We start from the raw sequence: 20,743 nt of genomic DNA, 5'->3' as shown, positions 1-20,743 counted from the left end.
ATCTCTATCCTCTGATTTCATCTATCTCTCTAGTTTTCATCCTGCATCACCACCACAGAAACCATGCAAATTTCACTGGATAGACACACTCACACACATACATATATATATACAGACACACAAGTTTTCTTTAGAGAGATATTTACTGCGAGTGTGTAGTGTATGATGCTTGCATAGCTTAGCTTGTTCACACAATCTATGATGCACATTTTTGTTTGAGCGAAGTGATGTTTGTACCAGAGTACAAAGGGCAGTAGGGCACTAACCGGTTGCTATAGAAGTTCATCTAGCTATACGTTGGTTTACTTCGGTTAACAACTTGGTTCTCATCAATTTGATTCCAACTATGTATAAAATTTGCTGAATTCGATCAAACCTTAATGAAATTCCCGTATTCCATTTTTTTCTTTTCATGGAAGACTAAACCCTTTTCTCTGATGAATAAATGAAAATTGTACTTTGTTAATTTACGTCCCTCTAAAGTTATATACAGTATTGGATGTGAATGATCATATATTTTTATCGTGTTGCTTTCATCTAGTTAGTCTGATCCCATCTACACGTAAAACCATTTATGAACTAGTCCAAACACGATTTACAAAATATATCTAGAATATAGCATGCTTTCATCTAGTTGCTACTATCACTTCTACATGCTAAACCGTTTATGAAGTAGCTCAAACACGACTTACAGAATATATCTAGAATATAGTAAACCAGATCCAAAAATAAAAGATAGATAGAGATTTATCAACTTTCAACATACAAAAATGTATATAGAATAAAGAAAAGTGACTGTATATTAAATCAGAAACACATATATGATCATTTCATGTGTGTAACCTTTGATCATTTCATGCATTGCATATAAATAGATGAAATAAGTATATGTGTCTCCCAAATACCTTGTTAAATATTTTATCATTATTATTTGATTTTTTTATTATTATTGTAGATTTTCGTTACATGTAGACAGTAAAAAATCATCATGAGAAATACTGAAATTAACCATCTTTATCCTCTAATATCTTCCATCTCCCCAGTCTTCATCCTGCATTTTTGATCACCATATATAGAAACAATGTCAACTTCACTGCTATGACATACACATACACACACAAGTATACATGCATGCATATATACAGAGATAGAGAGAGATCTTTACGAGTATGCTTTAGTTGAGTGAAAGGTACTTGTAGGTTTATCATGGTCGCAGTCAGCCATACATGCTCTGAAGCACTCGGTTTTGAACTCCGGATCGCGGCAGGTAATCTCACATTTAAATGTACACAAATGATTTACTGCTTCTCCTCCAATGGCCGCCATCACCACCAAAACGAACACCACCATCGCCAAACTCATTTTTTTCTCCATTTGTCTTCTTAATATTTTTTTTTTTTTTTTTTTTTTTTTGTGTTTATGTATATAAAAAGGAAGCTCTCTATATATAAAGATGAAATGACCACCTCTTTGTCTTGTTTCGGTTGAGCTACATGTAAGCAATGTGAGTTTTTTATATGCCAAGCTATCATTAATACGTGAAGTGTTGAAATTTGACTTTGGACTCTAGAAAATTTGTGTCCTAATTTACCTCTAACAAAAAGGCAGTTTTTGTCCTAGAATATTATGAAATGGGTATATTCCTTTCTTTTTCTGAAAAACCAGGTATATTCTCTATTTTATTCTATTCATTTTTGACCAAATTATGGTCATTGACCATGCACCCTTTCCAACAAATAATTAGTTTTGTATACCAATAGATGCATTGTATATGTTCTCCCAAATACCTTGTTAAATCCTATTCCCTCCGTTTCGATTTACTTGTCGTTCTTGGAAAAAAATTCGTTTCAAAATAAGTATCGTTTTAGAGTTTCAATGTAAAAAATATTAATAAGATTCTCCACTTTATTTTTCTATTGGTGTATAGGTAATTCTGTTTTTGTTTTGGAAATATACAAAATCATATGTTTTCTTAATCTGTGTGCATAAATCTAGAACGACAATTAAAATGAAACGGAAAGAGTATTATTATATTATTATTTTATATTTTTGTTTAGATTGGACAGAAAAGAAAAGATAAAAAAACCATCATGCATGACATTCTAAAAGTCTCTTCATCCTATCATTTCTTCCATCTCTCCAGTGCTCATCCTGCATATTTGATTACCATAGAAACAATGTCAACTTCACACACACATTACGTGCATGCATGCATATATACATAGATATAGAGAGATAGTTTTTTTTTTGATAAAGATAGAGAGAGATAGTTACTGCGAGTATGGTTTAGTTGAGTGAAGGGTGGAGGTGGTGTATCTTTGCAGTCGGCCATACATTTGCTGATGCATTCGGCTTTGTAGTCCTGATCGTCACAGAGAACCTCACATTTGAATGTACATGAAATATAGCTTGCTTCTCCTGCAGTGGACGCCATCACCACCAAGACAAACACCATCATCGCCACACTCAATTTTTTCTCCATTTGTCTTCTCAATTTGCTTTTTTTTTTTTTTTTTTGTGTTTAGGGGAAGCTCTCTCTCTCTCTCTATATATATATAAATATAAAATGACCACCTCTTTGTCTTGTTTCATGATATTTTGTTTACTTGATATTTTTCTATTGATTGAGTTGTTTTAGATTCGTAATGATAATAGTCTTTTAATAGAACAACATCTATAATTTTATAGGCTCAAAATTCCCTCCATTTTAATTAATATTTATAATTTCCAGTTTAAAAATTTCTGGGATTTTAATCGATCTATTAATAATAGTAATCTCAATTAATAGTAATCTCAATTAATGTTTAAGAGATATGTCTTTTCATCTTAAAAGTTGCATTAGTTAAAAATTTTTGTCAAATTATATATATGTCTTTTCGACAGTTAATTTCAAAAGTTACGTTGTTTCATCTCAAAAGTTGCACTGATTAAAAATAAATTGTCAAATTATATATGTGTCTTTCCAACATCATTTCTAAAAATATATTTTTAACAGTTGTATCTTTATAATTAGTTTTAAATTAGTTAAAATATCTAAAAAATCTCTTTTAAAAAATTTCAAAATTGTATCTCTTCATTTGATTGTATATGTTTCTTTCCAAAAACATCTCTAAAATATATTTTTAATAGTTGTATCTTTTAATTAGTTTTAAATTAGTTTAAATATCTAAAAAATCTCTTTTTAAAAATTTAAAAATTGTATCTCTTCATTTGATTGTGTTTTTTCATCCTAAAAATTGTATTAAAAAGTTGTCTTGCAATTGGTGATTGTAGATTTTGGTATAAATCATCCCAACTTTTGGTATTAACTAACAACCATTGCTACCTTTAATCCTCTATATAAAGAGTTGTATGCATTGACAAATCACAACAATCACAATTAAATTAGAAAAATGAGAGATTCATTGTTAAAATATCATCAAAGATTTTTAAAGAAACATGAAGAAGCTTTTTTTTTTATCCTAACACCAAAAAAACTAATCATACTTCCACGGCACACAGATAATAAGTAAATATTATTCAAAAAATATTTAAATATTCAAAAAAATATGATAAATTTGTTATACGTGTACTTCAAAGTGTTGTGAATATCTAGTTATCTACAGTTGTGTCATTTCGATAGTTTATCATATCTCTTTGTGCACAACCGCTTTTAATCAAAAGTTATTTGCTTTCATATTAGTGTCTATTCAGTTGTATTTATTTGGTGTGTCTTTTTATCATAATTTCTTTACATATACGATTTTTGTTTATAAAATCTTACACTATTAGAAAATAAATAAATTGAATATTTTTATAGACTCATATTAAATATTTTATAGGACCAAAATGGCTTGAATAGTTTTTTAAGACTCACTCATAATGAATTCAGTTAAATATTAAATTGAATTGGATATACAAACATATTGCAAAAGAAAACGTTATAACTAAAAACGTTGCAGTTATGTTTAAATCATTATTTACTTTTTGTTCAAACCTTTTGAAAAAAAAAAACATGATAGAGTTTATAAATGCTTTTATTGGAACCAAAAACCTTGACACTACTAACATAAAATGAAACTACCAGAAGATACTATGTATAATATCTTAGCTAAAGTTTTCAAAAATTTCATGTAAAGATTTTAGGAACTGTAGATTAGTCAACAAAGAGATATACAGATTTTTAAAGTAATTTTTGGGTTTATAAGTCTATAAGTAAGCAAAATAATTTAAGTAAACTTCTATTTGACGAGATTACTCTTTTTAAAACATACCTATTTTCGGAGGATTGTGTTGGTGACAATGTCGAAACTCTTTATTATTTGCCGTTTTATGTAAATGAAACATTTTAAAAACTATTATATATTAAGTATAATAATTTTGGTGGAACGATGATTTAACTCAATAAATTTAATTAATTTTGGCGATATATAATAGTAAAGGTATATTTGAATTTGTAAAATGTTATAAAAGTCATATCTACATCATTAGAGTTTATAATGAAAGAATACATGTTATACAAAGAGGAAATATTTAATAACCTCTTAAATAATTATAATTTTAAGAGGAAATAATATATATATTATATGAAATAACGATTATCAATATAGCCACATATAATATATTGTGTAACATGTGTGCCTCCTTCAAAACAGTTTAAAACAGTTTTTAATGATGTGAAAAAACAGTTTTTAACAAAAAGAATATTTATAAAATATAAGATTATTGTTTCTGTACATGAGTTTCTGGGTGATATCCATGCTCTTTGTCTATATAAAAAATATTTGGAAGAATATTCGATGTATTTAAAAAAAATTAGAATATTATTCATCAACTTCATTTATCAATTTCAATAGATTCTAAATTGGCAAAATATATAATTTTAATAAAATTTTAAATTTTAAAAACTAAGTAATTATCTTTCATAATTTTTAAAAGATCATGAAAGTCTGTTCTTGCTCTTGTCGTTATAAGCTATCATTTTAATTTAGTAAATGATTAAATTTAATATGTTTTCTTGTTTTGATTAGTTTCAAATATATTAAATTTCATTCAAGTTTTTTGAATAACTTGCCTAAAGTAGTAATAAGAAATATATCTTAATTGGTATTAATCTATTTGTATTTTAATTATAATTTAAAGCTATAAACAAATTTACATGTTTAGTATTATCTGTAAATGTGTATAGACGCATGCTTATGTTGTGACATGGGAACTTCCTCAAAAAAAGAAAGTGTTTTTAATAAAAATTTAAATTATAAAATATAATTAGTTATTAACTTATTTTTATAAAATGAGTTTCTGCGCGATATCTTTCATCTGAAAACATTTCATAAAAAGATATATACTTGTTTTTTATAAGATGAGCTCCAGTTGACTAAAGGTATGCAATCTTATATTATATAACATATTTATAATATTTTAGATTCTTTTTTGTTATTGAAATTTGATTAATTATTTTTTTGTTTTGGGTATAAGTTCCAATTTCTCAAAATAAAAAGGGTTTTTGCTATTATATATAAACATCAAAAATATATTATAAAAGTATATTCAAAATATAATAAAATCTAAAAATGTTTAAAATGTTTCTTTACATTATAAAAATGGGATAATTTTTTAATAATTCAAATTATGATATGATATGTGTGTCTTTTCAACATCCAACTATTAAAAAATATTGTGAAAATATGTGTCAACGTGTCTTTTGTCATAAAATGTGTCTTACATCCAAAAATATATATTTTCATGCTAAATTTACTATTTAAAAATAATTATCTCAAATCTGAAAGTTGTGCCTATTTTTATAGATTTTGGAAAGACTATGAATAGTACATTTGTTCAAGTAAATAATTTTCTAAATTTTAAATATTTTATAAAAATTATACATTTATAAACTATTGCAGTTGATGGTGATGGTAGATTTTGGTGATGAACTTTTATAATTATGATAAATCACTGCAACTATTGGTAGTGATAAACTTTGGTGATCAACCATTGCCATTTTTGGTGTTAAAAATTATAACTCTTAACTAAATATTGTAATGCTTGGTTGTTAGCAATTGCAACTTTTAACTCTCTATATAAAGAGTTATGAGAATTGGCAATTCGTAACTAAAAATAAAAATGTAGTAGAGACAAAGCGAAATATCTATTTTTTAAATTAATCATCAAAGATCTTAAAGAACACATTTATCTTATTCAAAACGAAGAATGAAATTTTGATTGTTTTATTGTACAAAAGGATTTCGTGTAGAATAAGGCTTGGAATAAGGTCAAATATGTTGAAGTAAGCTTGAAGAAAGCTTGAGCGTCAAGCAATCCTAATCCTAATTAGATTATGATCTTTAAGAGATAAGGATCAAAGTGTATTTAGGAGTTATCTATTTACAAGTGTTTTCCTATTAGGATTAGGATATCTAAAAGTCTTATATAAACACAATGTCATGAGATGACATTAGTGTGAGAATTGTGTGATTGAAAGCTTGTGGTTTTGAGTGAGTTTCCACAAGATATTAATAAGAAGAGTTAGTTCTTATTAAGTTGTTGAGTTCTTATACAATCCTTACGCTATATTGTGGTATCAGAGCCTGAGGTTACGATAGGATGAGTGATCTTACCTTGGCGACAACGCCGATGACGAAGAAGGAGGGAGGATCTTCCTCAATCAAGTGTCCGATACTAACCGCAACTAATTACACCGTGTGGACGATGAGAATGAGAATTCTACTAGGGGTGCACAAGGTTTGGGATGTCGTAGAAACAGAGATAGTAGATGATGCTAAAAACGACATGGCGATGGCATTACTGTTTCAGTCAATATCCGAAACCCTCATCCTACAAGTAGGAGAGCTAAACACGGCTAAAAAGATATGGGACGCGATCAAGGCAAGGTATGTAGGTGCAGAAAGAGTAAAAGAGGCTCGTTTACAGACACTAATGGTGGATTTTGATCGTCTCAAGATGAAAGATACAGAGACCATAGATGATTTTGTTGGAAAACTGGCTGAGATATCATCAAAATCTGCTGCTTTGGGAGAGGAAATCGAAGAACCTAAATTAGTCAAGAGGTTTTTGAAGTGTCTTCCCCGAAAGAAGTATATTCACATAGTGGCTGCATTAGAACAAGTTTTGGATCTCAAGACAACTGGTTTTGAGGACATAATAGGACGCCTTAAAGCGTATGAAGAGCGTGTTGCAGAGGAAGAAGAAGTTCAAGAAGATCAGGGCAAATTGATGTATGCAAACTTAGATTCACAGTCGAATCGTGGAGTCACCGAACCACAGACAAACCGCTATGGTGAAAACAGATGGAGAGGTCGTGGAGGAAGATATCAAAACAGAGGACGAGGTCGTGGCAGATATGCTCCATGTGATGCATCACGAGTCACCTGTTATCGTTGTGATAAACTTGGTCATTATGTGACTGACTGTCCTGAGCTAAAATTGAAATTTCAGGAGGCAGTAGAAAACGATAAGGATGATACTCAAGAGGCTGATGAACTTATGCTTCATGAGATAGTTTATCTAAACGAAGAGAAGGTGGTTCCAAGTAAATACGAAGTTCAGAATGATGAAGATAACATCTGGTACCTAGACAACGGAGCCAGCAATCACATGAGTGGAGATAAGAGATATTTTTTGAACATTGATGAATCCATTACCGGAAAAGTCAGGTTTGGGGACGATTCTCGCATTGAGATCAAAGGAAAAGGATCTATTGAGTTCTTGGACAAGAACGGAGAACCAAGAAAGATTGTTGATGTCTACTTTATTCCTGATCTAAAAAGTAATATCATCTCACTAGGGCAGGCCACAGAGTCGGGGTGTGACATAAGGATGAAAGATGAACATCTTATTATGCATGATCGTGATGGAAGTTTGATTGCTAAAGCTATTAGGTCAAAGAACCGACTATACAAGGTTCGAATGAAGATAAAGGAGGCGATGAGCATGCTAACAACTACAGTCAGTGACTCCATAAGGTGGCATTCGAGGTTAGGGCACATAAACTTCGAGACAATGCGATCAATGGTACAACGAGGGCTAGTCTTTGGGAGTTCCACCAGTTAATATGGAGAAGAATGTCTGCGGCTCTTGTTTATTTGGAAAGCAAGCAAGGCAATCCTTTCCTCAAGCAACAACTTATAGAGCTGAAAAAGTACTTGAACTTATACATGCTGACTTGTGCGGTCCTATAACACCGGCTACGAGTGCTGGAAACAAGTATATCTTTGTGATGATTGATGATCATTCTAGATATATGTGGACTGTACTACTCAAAGCAAAGAATGAAGCGTTTGGAAAGTTCAAAATCTTTAAGAATCGAGTAGAGCAGGAGGCAAAGATGAGGATACAAACTCTGAGAACGGATAGAGGAGGCGAATTTGTCTCAAACGATTTTAATGAGTTTTGCGAGAACATGGGCATCAAAAGACATCTTACAGCACCATATAGTCCACAACAGAATGGGGTTGTCGAGAGACGTAACAGGACGTTGTTAGAGATGACAAGAAGTTGTTTGAAAGCTATGTCCATACCAAACTACTTATGGGGAGAAGTAATCAGACATTCTACGTATCTACTAAACCGTGTAGCAACAAGGGCACTAAAGGATGTTACACCTTATGAAGCTTTGCGAGGAAGAAAGCCAAATATTGCTCACCTAAGAACGTTTGGATGCATTTGTTATGCCAAGATAGACTCCAAGTTCTTAAAGAAACTTGATGACAGATTGAGAATATTAGTGCACCTTGGTACAGAACCGGGGTCAAAGGCGTATAGGTTGCTTGATCCTAACACTCAGAGAATAGTGGTCAGTAGAGATGTCGTGTTTGATGAATCAAAAGGATGGAACTGGAAGCAAGACACCTCAGAGAGTAACCAAGATGGAAACTTCAAGGTCACGCTAGGAACCTTCGGTAACCATGGTATTCATACCGATGAATACAAAGAAACATAGCAATGCAAAATCGAGATGGGAAGCTCTGCTGTGAAATAGAACACATCAATGGAGGAGAACGATACGAGCAGTGAAGAGGAACAAGAAGATGATGATCCGTTGATGTTGAGACGATCGGAGAGACTTCGATCAAAGCCAAAGTATTTGGATGATTATGTGTTGTTTGCTGAGTATGAAGGAGAAAGGCTACTGTTAAGTTTGAATGATGAACCAAGGAGCTTTCAAGAAGCGAGAGAGCTTAGAGAATGGATCCAAGCATGCGAAGATGAGATACGATCCATCACAAAGCTTGACTGTTGGAGTCTTGTTGACCTACCGGAAGGAGTAAAGCCAATAGGTTTAAAATGGATTTTCAAAATCAAACGAAACGCAGACGGAAGCATTAACAAATACAAAGCTCGTCTGGTCGCAAAGGGCTATGTGCAACAACACGGAATAGATTATGAAGAAGTATTTGCACCAGTGGCAAGAATTGAAACCATACGTCTTTTGATCAATCTTGCAGCCTCCTATGGATGGGAGATTCATCATCTCGATGTTAAAACAGCGTTCCTGCACGGAGAACTAAAGGAAACGGTATGTCACTCAACCAGAAGGCTTTGAAGTAAAAGGAAGTGAGAAGAGAGTTTATAAGCTAAGAAAGGCTCGCTACGGTCTTAAGCAAGCACCGAGGGCCTGGAACTACAAGCTAAACAATATCTTGGTTAGTCTACGGTTTGAGAGATGCGTGAAGGAGCCCTTTGTGTATCGAAGATCAGTAGATGGAGATCTTCTGATTGTTACGGTGTATGTAGATGATTTGTTCATTACCGGCATGAATCTGAAGATGATCGAGGATTTTAAGCTGGAGATGGCAATGAAGTTTGAGATAAGCGACCTAGGGAGACTTACTTATTATCTTGGGATTGAGGTGAACCAGCATGCTGAAGGTATCTCGTTGTGTCAGAATCGATATGCTCTCAAGATACTAGAAGAGGCCGGGATGATCGCCTGCAATGCCGTTCAAACGCCTATGGAGATGGGACTGAAGTTAGCCAAGTCTGAACAGGAAAAGAGCATTGATGCGACCGGCTATAGGAAGATCATTGGGTGTTTTCGTTACTTACTTCATACCAGGCCAGACTTGTCATACTGCATAGGAGTTCTTAGTAGATATATGGCTAATCCGAAGGACTCTCACGGAGTGGCATTGAAGCAATGCTTACAGTATCTGAGAGGAACTACTACACTTGGATTAAATTTTGAACGATCAAGGTCTGAGACAATAAGATTGGTTGGCTACAGCGACAGTAGTTATAATACAGATCAGGATGATGGAAGAAGCGTAACAGGGCATATATTCTATCTAGGAAGAAGCCCTATCACGTGGTGTTCTCAAAAACAAGACACTGTGGCATTATCCTCTTGTGAAGCAGAGTTTATGGCTGCAACGGAGGCAGCAAGACAAGCAATCTTGTTACAAGATCTTCTTGGTGAGATCACAGGTGCTGTGTTTAACAAGACTGTCATACGGATAGACAACCGTTCAGAAATTGCACTCTCTAAAAACCTAATGTTTCATGGACGCAGCAAACACATACATTCGAGGTATCACTTCATCAGAGAGTGTGTTGAAAGAGAATTGCTAGAAGTCGAACATGTACCCGGGAGTGAGCAAAAGGCAGACATTCTAACTAAAGCTTTGGGAAGAATCAAATACAAAGAGATGAAGGGCTTAATGGGAGTTCAAGACTTAAAAGACATGGAGTTCAAGCTTAAGGGGGAAACTGTTGAAGTAAGCTTGAAGAAAGCTTGAGCGTTAAGCAATCCTAATCCTAATTAGATTATGATCTTTAAGAGATAAGGATCAAAGTGTATTTAGGAGTTATCTATTTACAAGTGTTTTCCTATTAGGATTATGATATCTAAAAGTCTTATATAAACACAATGTCATGAGATGACATTAGTGTGAGAATTGTGTGATTGAAAGCTTGTGGTTTTGAGTGAGTTTCACAAGATATTAATAAGAAGAGTTAGTTCTTATTAAGTTGTTGAGTTATTATACAATCCTTACGCTATAAAATATTCAGATGTTTTCGAGATTTTAAATAATTTAGATAAGCATATAATAAGACATATATCTTATTTTGTATTGACATGTTTCTAATTTCTTACAACTAAACCTATAAACACAACATAGATTTTTGGTATTATCAACAGAGGAATATAGATGCATGCAAGAAAATTTTGTAACATATGTATTTCTTCGTAAACAATTATAAACTATTTTTTTATAAAATGTTATTTCATAAAATATGAAATATTTATTTTTATAAAATGAGTTCCCGTGCAATATCGCAACATATATAAATAGTTTTAAATATATTTTAAATCTAATTTTATGTATAAATATATAGTTTAACATATATAAATAGTCTTAAATTATAAAAATTAAAGTCATTTTAAATATATAAATGGGTAATTCTTCTAAAAAGACAATTTTCAAGTTTTGATCACAAAAATAGACCACAAAGAGGAAAATGATCAAAATGTTTCATTTAATAGGTAAAAAGACCCTAATACTCTAGATATATAAAAATAAAAAATTAAAAAAATTAAAAATAATAATATTTTTAATAGTTTTAGATTATATGTTTTCAAATTCAAACTTTTTTATAAATTTTTTTATAATTTTCTTTCTCTAATGTTTTCTATTTATTTTTCAAATTTTCTTTTTGTATTTCGAAAATACTTTTTGAACTATTTTTAAAATTTTTATTTTCAAATTTTTAATATTTATTTTTTATTTTATAAAATTTCAAATCGCAATCCAAATCTCCACCCCTCAACTCTAAATCCTAAGGTTTGGATTAGTTAACCATATGGGTATAAGTGTATATTTACCTATTTAATGAAATATTTTGGTCATTTTGATCCTTAGAGTCTATATTTGTGACAACAAAATTTTTAGTGCTATCCTAGGATATTTTCCTATATAAAAATGATAAATTTAAAATGATTTTGCAACAATTATACTAATATCTTCAATCATATAAATACATAAAATAAGTAAAAGTAATATAAATAATAACATTAATAAATTATAATAATAATATTAATACTTTATTTTTTTTAATATTAATGCTTAAAATCCATCTAGGCGTCCGCGTAGACCGCATAATGTCCGCTTAAACGCTATTATTCGCCTGAACTATAAAAATCCACATAAAACACTGTATAACATGAAAACAATACTGTATAACATCTAAATACCGCCTAGAAAGACGCTTAAACTGTATTTTAAAACACTGATTAGTATGATATTATCTACTTTGAACCGAAATAGCAAAGTCCGTATATATTTGGTTTTGAGTTCCTTTCCAAAAAGCCTCGTACTAATCAGAGTTGGAGTTCCACCCTTTATATGGTAGACAATATTTGTCTAAAACTTCAGACGTGAGACTTAGGTTAACATCTCACATGTATCTATAAGAATGTAGAAGCCAAAACCATACGACTCTCCTCTGCTGCTGTACCTCTAAACTAGATCCAAATCACTCTGAACCGGACACAAATCACTATGAACCGGACACAAATCAATCAAAACCGGATACAAATCCAGACAAAGACCCGTATCCATGTGTATAAAGAAGCAAAGTGTGTGTCTATAAATAAGTAGAAGCAGAACCATATGGCTCTCCTCAGCTGCTGTATCTATAAACTAGATGATTCCAGATTCTTAATTGACAATTCACCACCCATAGCTCCTTTTAATCTCTCCTCTGAGAATCTAACACCAAGAAGAGTAAAGTTTCGATTTTTATTTGCTCGTGTTCCTCAATGTCGATCCGTTTGAGCTCAACCCTCTTTGCTGCTTCAATCAGTTTCAAAAACTCGAAGAGCTTTTACAGTGATCGATCTCGGAGCTGCAGATTCTCCGTGAGAAGTTGCGTGTCCGATTCTCTCAATGCGAACAAGGTTAGTGAAGGAGAGAGAGAGAGAGAGAGAATCATGGAAACTGTATGAATGTTTATTGAAGACGTTACCTTGTTTTGTTACGCAATAGGTTTCTTGTTCGTTGTCTTAATGCTTTTTTGTTGCGTTGTCTGATTATATCCGAAGCAAGAAGATATCCTCCTCCTCTTGGTTGGCACTAGAAGCTATCCTCTGTTTTCTTGTCTCTGTTGTTGGAAGCTCTGTCTGAAGAAGAAAAAGAACAAAACTTTTGCTTGTTTTGTCTGAGATTTGAGTCCCTGAGTTCAAAATATTCAGTAAAGATTGAAACTTTGGAAAAACTCAGCAACTACTTCTCTTTAGTCTCTTTCTTGCTCACTGTTAGCTTCATTTCAAGATTACTTGACAAGCAATTTGATGGAAGATTGAATGTTAAATGAAGTTATGAGGAGAGGTTGTTTATGTAATGAAAAAGTTTGCAACTTTTGTGGTGCAGCTAGTTTTGGAAGTAAAAGAACGCCTTGCAAAAGACTGTACTAGTCTCCCTATTGGCAAAAACGGACGAGACGATGAGGAAATGATCCTTTGGTTTTTAAAAGACCGGAGATTCTCTGTTGATGAAGCCATTGGAAAGCTAACTAAAGCTATAGTATCCTCTTCCTTGTCTTAATTCTTTCTTCAGTCACTCAAATAATCTTGAAACGTTGCCAACAAGATGATCATGTTTGCTTGTGTTTTGTTTGTAATGTGAATCCTTAACTAAAGCTTACAGAAATGGCGTCATGAGTTCAAGGTAAACGAACTATCTGAAGATTCTGTCAAAGCAGCTGCTGAAACAGGAAAAGCATATGTCCATGGCTTTCTAGATGTTAAAGGTCGACCAGTAGTTATTGTAGCTCCTGCAAAACACATCCCAGGGGCAAGTTAGACACTTATATATCTCAAGTTTTCCTCAATGATGTTTGAGGATTTTTTTTATTTATTTATCATGTTTTTTTTTATTGCAGCTGCTTGATCCAATAGAAGATGAAAAGCTGTGTGTGTTCTTACTTGAAAAGGCTTTGAGTAAACTACCAGCAGGACAACACAAGATACTTGGGATCTTTGATCTACGTGGGTTTGGTTCTCAGAACGCAGATCTTAAGTTCTTGACCTTCCTGGTATATATTACAGGCTCAATGGTTTGGTATCTCTATTTGCCTTTGATCTTATTGTTTGTCTTTTCTGTTTTGCAGTTTGATGTTTTTTACTATTACTATCCAAGCCGTTTGGATGAAGTCCTTTTTGTAGATGCTCCATTCATTTTCCAGCCTATTTGGCAGTTCACCAAACCGTTGGTTAAGTCATATGCCTCTCTGGTAACTTCCATATCAAATTACTAAGTATTTATGCATCATTGTTAGTTACTGTTGTTGCAAGATTACTGGTTTGCTTTTGCAATTGGTTATACTAAACCGGTTTACATAACCTGCATGCATAAGTCAGGGCATGAAATGATTCAGTACTTTTAACTGGTTGTTGTTTGATTATGAAGGTCAAGTTTTGTTCGGTAGAGACTGTGAGAAAGGAGTACTTCACTGAGGAAACAATACCATCAAACTTCAGAAGCTAAAGATCTTTTAAAACACTAGTATCTTCTGTTGATATATCACCAAACATGCTTATGTAATTGTGTATAGATTTATAAAACTCTTGGTTAAGAGGAAACATTATAAGAACTCATTGTAAAACCTCAAAAAAGGTAGCAGCATACATGGAGACAACAACAGCAAAGACATGGAAAGCCTTTTCTAAGATTTTAAGAATCAAAAAAGGTAAAACCAAAGTCAAACAAGAAAAGTACACAGATCACAGAGCTTCCCTGAGAACTCAGAATTTGAGTTGAAGAGCTTCAAATCAAGTTAGCCCTCTTCAGGAATCTGATAGTTCTGCAGTAATAAGGCCAAATAGATTCAACAAAATCCAAGTACTTCTCAACGATCCACACTCGGAGCTGTTTCAGTCTGGCGCCTGTGAGCTCTTTGTAGTCAGCGTTCTTGACCGCCACCATTGGACGAGTCACCAGACCTCTCACGTCGTCCCTGAGCTTGCCCTGGGCGATGTAATGGTACGCTATGATGTAATAAGATGGTAGGTTTCTTATCACTTTGGCGGTTTGTTTGAAGCAGAAGGCGTAAAGGGTGCATAGTCCTTGGAACATTTTGACATAAAGAGAGACGATCAAGGGACCAGCTATCCACAGAGGGGATAACTCCTTTGTAACTTCAGCTCCGTAGATTGCGTTAACAGCTAAGAAAGCTGGAACACTGCACAATGGTCATAACTTCTAGATCAGCCTCATCAAACAAAAGATAACAATGAACTGATGATGCTCAATACTTACAATAGCAGTAAAGGAATCTTGATACATGCGTCTAGACTCCAGAACAACGTCCAAAGTGTACTCTTTGTACTCTGGAGGCTTTCTGTTTTCTTGATCTCTGTCTCGGTTTCTGGCTTTGTCGTCTGAGGAGCCTCTTCTTCTCCTCCCAGAGCCTCGTCAGCCACTTGAGTAGGTGACTGTGTGCGCAGCAGCGTTAACCATTTCTTGAATAGCTTTTGAATAGCAGGTTGTCCTGTGACTGAGTCATCTGCTTCCGAGGTATATGAAAGCGATGTGTTCTGTGCCTTTGGAGAGCTGTTCACGTTGTTTTCGTCATCATCTGAACGGTAAGATAGTTTGACCGAGTTGTTAGTAACTTTCTTCCCGCTTTCCCTTCCTCCTGATTCACTGTTTTGGATGCCGCCTTTGAATGATGTAACCTTGAAAGATTTTGCTTTCAGTCCGCAACTGCAAGGAGACCCTAAACTGCAAAAACAGTTTCACAGAGTTCATGATTCCAACAATTTACTGCAAAGAGAAACATAGTTTCCTAATGATCAAAAGGCCTATTGAAGAGTCCATCAGATATCAAGCAGTAAACCATGTCTCACAGTGTCTAACAATTGGGTCTCAGCTCTGTAAATGCTCAAATAATTAAGGGAAAGAAGCAGAGGCACTTGTGAAGTGGGGTTCTCACCTAAAACAACAACGTTGCTTCAATCGTAAATGCTTTTCTTTGCTCCCAGAAAGACGTATTGTCGTGACAGGTCGCTTAATAACCAAGCCTTTGGTCCATGTTGGTGAACTCCAAGGAAGCAAGACATGTGAACCCTAACATTGAAGGAAGGCTTTAATACAGTAATACACAAGGTACAAGATCATATGTTACCAATTAACACTAAAAACTTAAAGATTGCATATAGTTGAAGATACCTGCAAGTTATGGGTTAGCAACACCATTGTCTCCAGCTGATCATTTACTACAAGGACACAATCTGACAACCATTACACAAACCACTTTTAGTTACTCATAAGACAATCATTTTACTTATCCAGCAACCAATTCCCCGATTCAGATAGAATTACGCTAAAACTATCAATCTAAAAGCGACCACAAGAACCTAGAAAGTCCCTGTGGGTTTATTTCTTCCTCTAACAAATCGAATATAACACCCAAGGGAAGAAGTTTTCTTGATGGGATTTGAAATTAGAATATTAAAGAGAGGAAAAGAACCGACCTTAATCATGAGCTTGTTTGTCTTCTGGGTTTGTTCGTATACACGAGAAATATATGAAGAAGCAGGTTTTGTAGAAGAAAGAGGGGGAAGAGAACCCAAGTGGAAAGTTCGAAGCTTTGAATCGAAAGATTAGAGGGGAAGGGAGGAGGAAGCGGATAGAAGAAGAAGATGGGATTAGAAAGAGATAGCGAGAGGAGATTGCAGACAAGCAAGCGGTGGTTAATGGATTTTTTTTTTTTTCTTTTTTTAATACCAACACCGTCAAAACGACATCGTTTCAGGGAAGCTTGTTTTTTTTAGCTCCCACGTGAGGAAACGTATAAATATATAAGCTCGTATGTTTAGTTGGGCCTTTTGTAGTGGACCCTTGTATCAACTGGGCCTAAAACTTTAAAGACAATTAGATTTGCTAAACAAGTTGTACCGGGAACATAGTGGGGGGGGTCTCGAGGCGGCCTTGTTCAGACAAGTTGGTGAATTGTGTTTAATTTACAAGGCAGCTGCCCGAAACTAAAGTTTCAATGAATTTATCATCTGCCCGCTGACCAGAACGATATATTTCTTTGTTTTGAAAATAAATTTTCCGTTTTTTTCTATTAATTTATTGTGAAGATTTATTTCCATTTATATTTATATTTATATTTCCACCGACTAGTGTGCTATCTTCCTCCATTGACCTAATTTCAAATCCTTTATATATAAACCAAACCTCCTTTGCATATCCCTCACATAACTTTTAGTAGCCTCCTTTGCTTATTCTCTCTTTCGTTTTGGTCTTTACATATTCTTTCAACATATCCATGTTTGTCGCCTGTCTAGATCGTGTATTATCGGTCCGTCTTGTTGGAAAACAGATCTGGATATTGTGATGTTTTTAAAATCTTCTACCCAACATTAGATGTTTATATAGTTTGGTCGATGCATAATACTTCATAATGCTCCATTCAAATAGTAGGTTGGGTATATAGTTTTTATCTATTCTTCATTGAAGATAGTAAGAGAAAGATATCGTCTACAACTTTTTTCATATTTTATGTCACATGTAGATGAATGTATATATGAATCTACTTGAAATTATTTTGGATATTATTATGTGCAAAAATCTTCCATCCGCATGTCATGTCTTTTTCGTAGGCAGAGCGGCCATCTTTTGCATAAATCAACTTTTTAATGCCTTTCCTCGTGTGTTGACCCTTCGGTGTGTAAAGAATCGCAGTTTCGATATTTATTTTCAGTAATATTGAAATCGATTTTTTGCCTTATGGCATACAATACTACTCTCGATATATATCTAAACGATTCGTAATTACCTTATTGGCTTTATGGAAATCCGATTTTTTTTAAGACAGCTAATTATTTACTCTTTTTAAACAAAAAATAGTTTGGTAAAAATTTTTAATCTTGAACAAAGATTTACCCATCTAGTTTGTGTGAAAAAAGAGTTTTATGTGTTCTGAGACTTGTGATAATTAGTTGAGGAATAAGGATTAACGATGGAGTTTGATTAATCGACGCTCATAGAGACTAAACTGGTTTGATTTTAAGCACATGCGACCAAACATTGATTGGGCTTTTTCTTATGAGAATGATGAACTCAAAACTATATCGAAAGCAAGCGGCCTTATAGGCTCTATGAGCGTCGATTTTCCACACGAGATTTCTGACTCTTCATCATACTATTCTTTTCTGTGTCAATAAAATTAATAATAAAGCAATGAAAAATAACACTATGGACTCTTTTATAGACAAGGAGATTAGAGTTACTTTCGACTTGATATTCTTACTTGAGTAATAAGGACTTATATAGACCTAGGGCTAAACTGGTCTGACTAAGATGATGCAACCAAACCTTGATAATATGGCAATTGTAACAGACACTATCCACTCTTTTATAGACAAGGACACTGCTGTTACTTTTTAACTTTTGAGACTTGATATGGTTACTAAGGATTAACTATAAGCTCTAGACTACACTGATTGGATCAAGTTTATCCGACCAAAACCTGATACTAAAGCAATTTGAACATAACACTAATATGGATTTTCCTTCGGACTAGGGGAGTGGAGTTACCATAAATAGACCATTTCCATTTTTAGGAAGAAAATTCAATTACTATAAACAGGAAAACATGTGGCAGTTTTATATTTTTTCACTCTTTAACATTCCAAGAAAAACATGTTGCTAATAAACACCTCTGGAACCTTTTTTACCTTTCAAATGTAAATAAACCTATCAAAAGGTGAAGTTATTTTACAGTTTAGAAACTGAAAACATAACAATTATTCTTCAAGACTGGTTTTGGGAAGGTGGTGGTGATAACCACATGAGGAAGCTTGAGATAGACCATATTGATATCATACCTAAAACCTGTATCACACTCAAAAGCATACCTAGAGACTTCTTGATTTCCAGATTATTAACCGTTGCCTCTGCTCCTTTCACCGTGAACAGCAACGCTGTTACTAACTGCGCCGCTCTATTCAGCTGATGAAGCCTATACACCTAAAGAACCAAACACATATCCTTTTCAAAAAACGTTACAAAAGTGAAAATTTTGTTATAGCAAGAAGAGTGACTGCATATACCTGAAAGATGATGGGGATGGTGAGAGATGATGGAGACTTTCGGTATCTAGCGTACTGCTCGAAAGCAAACTGAACGACAATGCCTACAAGGTAGGGTGCAAGAGTAGCTGACGCTGCAGGACCGGTCCATGGCCATACAAATCCCATTGTCACCATTGGGATCATAAGACTAAGGACTAATGTCGCTACAGAGGAGATTCTTTGTCCTAACTGAGAAGGGTTGGTTCTGGTGGATGACGTTTTCGAACGGTGTGTTATCAGGAGAAAAGCGGCGACTCCACAGTAGAAGAGCGCTTCAGTGAAGAACAATATGAGGAAGTCTGCAAAACAGAAGATGAAAATGAGTTTGTGTCAAGTTGAGAAGTAAAGGGAGAGGGATGCAAAGAGAGGAACCTGTGAGTAAAGAGTCTTCAAAAACTGCTGAGACTATTCTTCTCAAGTAAATTGGAGGTAGAGTGAAGGAGGAGACTAAGACAGTAGGACCAATGAGCCAGAGGAGGCGTCCCCATGTGCTCTGTGCTTCTTCAGGAGGGAGAACGATATCTCCTGTCTTGTTCCGAGGGTTGTAAAACGAAATGAAACCTGGTTTGCCTCCGTTTCCGTTGTGTTGGATAGATGAACTATCATCTCGAGGTGTATCTTCGGGTCGACTTAGTGTTTCTGGATCGTCTTCTGAAGTAGCAAGAGGCAAATAAGCTCTCTTTTGAGAGACTTCTCTTGGTTTATGGTCTTTGAAGGAAATGGGAAGAGAAGCAACTGTTCACAGTGAATGAAGAAACAATCAGAAGATCATACACAAGAAAGCAAAACAGATAAGGGTAGAGTGAAAAAGGAAGTTACTTTTATCAGTTTTACGGTGGAGAGGATGGTAACAATGGAGATGAGCATGCTGATGCCGCCTCAATGGACGAAACTGGAGTTTGGAAAAAAAAGGTGAAATGTCAGCAAAAAACATCCCATAAACAAGAACCGAGAACCACATCAACAAACTGCTTCCATTTCATTAGAACCTACTACTAGTCATCTTTATCACAGAAAGTTTTGATTTTTTTAAAAAAAATTCTCAGCAAGAATGATGTAGAGAGCACAGAGACTATTACATTGTCCCAAGTTGCAGACTTAACTAGAGTGTTGCTAGCTAAGAAGACCAAATGTATTTTTAATCTTGTATAGCAAAAACTCGTTCAGTATCTCTAGCCACATAATCTAAACGAATTATACATTCAGAGAGATTGATTGAACAAATTGTCACCTGAGATTGAAAAGAGGTCAGAGGTTGAAACGATCCTGGAACCAATACAGACGCTGAGGAGGAGGACACAATCTTAGCAGCCATGGAGCCAGTGAAAGGACACGCAACAACACACTGTTTTGAAGCTGGAACCACTACTTAAAACTCTATGCTAAACAACACAGGGCAAAACCCATGAAGCTGATACACAAGAACTACTCAGATTTCGCAAAAAAGGAATTATCTTTCTCCCACTCGAGAAACTGGTGTTTGGTATGCAAAAGCAGAGGAGAAGAAAGCTGAAGACTTTCCGAAAAGATTGAATGAGAAATGCTAATTGGTGAATGTGGTGAGAGCAATGAGGACCAGTCTAGGTTTCGCGAGACGACGCTAAACTAATAATCTCTCATCTCCTCTGTTTCAGCTTTTCACCGGTCAAGTCATTTTCTTCATCT

General features: G+C 34.2%; 3 protein-coding genes and 1 long non-coding RNA gene across 5 annotated transcripts; 1 reads left to right on the top strand and 3 right to left on the bottom strand.

The window, feature by feature from the left end:
* Nucleotides 1-803: 803 nt before the first annotated feature.
* On the bottom strand, nucleotides 804-3,749 carry LOC111206400. Its single transcript, XR_002658635.2, has 3 exons — nucleotides 2,275-3,749; nucleotides 1,166-2,151; nucleotides 804-1,051 (listed from the first exon to the last, which is right to left on the bottom strand). It is a non-coding gene; the product is annotated as an uncharacterized LOC111206400 (long non-coding RNA).
* Nucleotides 3,750-12,600: 8,851 nt separating this feature from the next.
* LOC106400692 (motile sperm domain-containing protein 2) lies at nucleotides 12,601-14,646 on the top strand. The gene is made up of 6 exons (XM_013841060.3): nucleotides 12,601-12,895; nucleotides 13,368-13,520; nucleotides 13,644-13,790; nucleotides 13,879-14,031; nucleotides 14,107-14,229; nucleotides 14,406-14,646. Exons 1-6 carry the CDS (start codon nucleotides 12,758-12,760, stop codon nucleotides 14,481-14,483), a joined length of 792 nt encoding a protein of 263 aa, XP_013696514.1. The 5' UTR covers nucleotides 12,601-12,757; the 3' UTR covers nucleotides 14,484-14,646.
* Nucleotides 14,568-16,748, bottom strand: BNAC09G05930D. 2 transcript variants are annotated; one of them, XM_013841058.3, is made up of 5 exons: nucleotides 16,472-16,748; nucleotides 16,167-16,228; nucleotides 15,931-16,064; nucleotides 15,255-15,719; nucleotides 14,568-15,177 (listed from the first exon to the last, which is right to left on the bottom strand). In XM_013841058.3, the coding sequence occupies exons 2-5, from the start codon at nucleotides 16,191-16,193 to the stop codon at nucleotides 14,763-14,765; spliced, it is 1,041 nt and encodes a 346-aa protein (XP_013696512.1). In that variant the 5' UTR covers nucleotides 16,194-16,228; nucleotides 16,472-16,748; the 3' UTR covers nucleotides 14,568-14,762. The 2 variants fall into 2 exon arrangements, with proteins under 2 accessions (XP_013696512.1, XP_013696513.1); XM_013841059.3 differs by having other exon boundaries at nucleotides 16,167-16,213; nucleotides 16,472-16,709.
* Nucleotides 16,749-18,587: 1,839 nt separating this feature from the next.
* On the bottom strand, nucleotides 18,588-20,688 carry BNAC09G05920D. Its single transcript, XM_013841057.3, has 5 exons — nucleotides 20,310-20,688; nucleotides 19,898-19,970; nucleotides 19,451-19,813; nucleotides 19,058-19,377; nucleotides 18,588-18,974 (listed from the first exon to the last, which is right to left on the bottom strand). Exons 1-5 carry the CDS (start codon nucleotides 20,391-20,393, stop codon nucleotides 18,759-18,761), a joined length of 1,056 nt encoding a protein of 351 aa, XP_013696511.1. The 5' UTR covers nucleotides 20,394-20,688; the 3' UTR covers nucleotides 18,588-18,758.
* Nucleotides 20,689-20,743: the final 55 nt, after the last annotated feature.

Source organism: Brassica napus, chromosome C9, assembly GCF_020379485.1.
Source record: "Brassica napus cultivar Da-Ae chromosome C9, Da-Ae, whole genome shotgun sequence".
Classification (NCBI taxonomy): Eukaryota; Viridiplantae; Streptophyta; class Magnoliopsida; order Brassicales; family Brassicaceae; genus Brassica; species Brassica napus.
The sequence above is the reverse complement of the archived record's forward strand: the minus strand, read 5'-3'. Positions and strand labels throughout refer to the sequence as shown.

Coding starts and splice junctions, on each gene's coding strand:
- LOC106400692 (XM_013841060.3), top strand. CDS start 12,758: ATGTCGATCCGTTTGAGCTCAACCCTCTTTGCTGCTTCAATCAGTTTC. Junction 13,791..13,878: donor CTGCAAAACACATCCCAGGG/GCAAGTTAGACA, acceptor TTTTTATTGCAG/CTGCTTGATCCAATAGAAGA. Junction 14,032..14,106: donor TTAAGTTCTTGACCTTCCTG/GTATATATTACA, acceptor TCTGTTTTGCAG/TTTGATGTTTTTTACTATTA.
- BNAC09G05930D (XM_013841058.3), bottom strand. CDS start 16,193: ATGGTGTTGCTAACCCATAACTTGCAG. Junction 16,065..16,166: donor TGCTAACCCATAACTTGCAG/GTATCTTCAACT, acceptor CTTCAATGTTAG/GGTTCACATGTCTTGCTTCC. Junction 15,720..15,930: donor AAGCAACGTTGTTGTTTTAG/GTGAGAACCCCA, acceptor CTGTTTTTGCAG/TTTAGGGTCTCCTTGCAGTT.
- BNAC09G05920D (XM_013841057.3), bottom strand. CDS start 20,393: ATGGCTGCTAAGATTGTGTCCTCCTCCTCAGCGTCTGTATTGGTTCCA. Junction 19,378..19,450: donor TGAAGACTCTTTACTCACAG/GTTCCTCTCTTT, acceptor TCTGTTTTGCAG/ACTTCCTCATATTGTTCTTC. Junction 18,975..19,057: donor CCATCCCCATCATCTTTCAG/GTATATGCAGTC, acceptor TTGGTTCTTTAG/GTGTATAGGCTTCATCAGCT.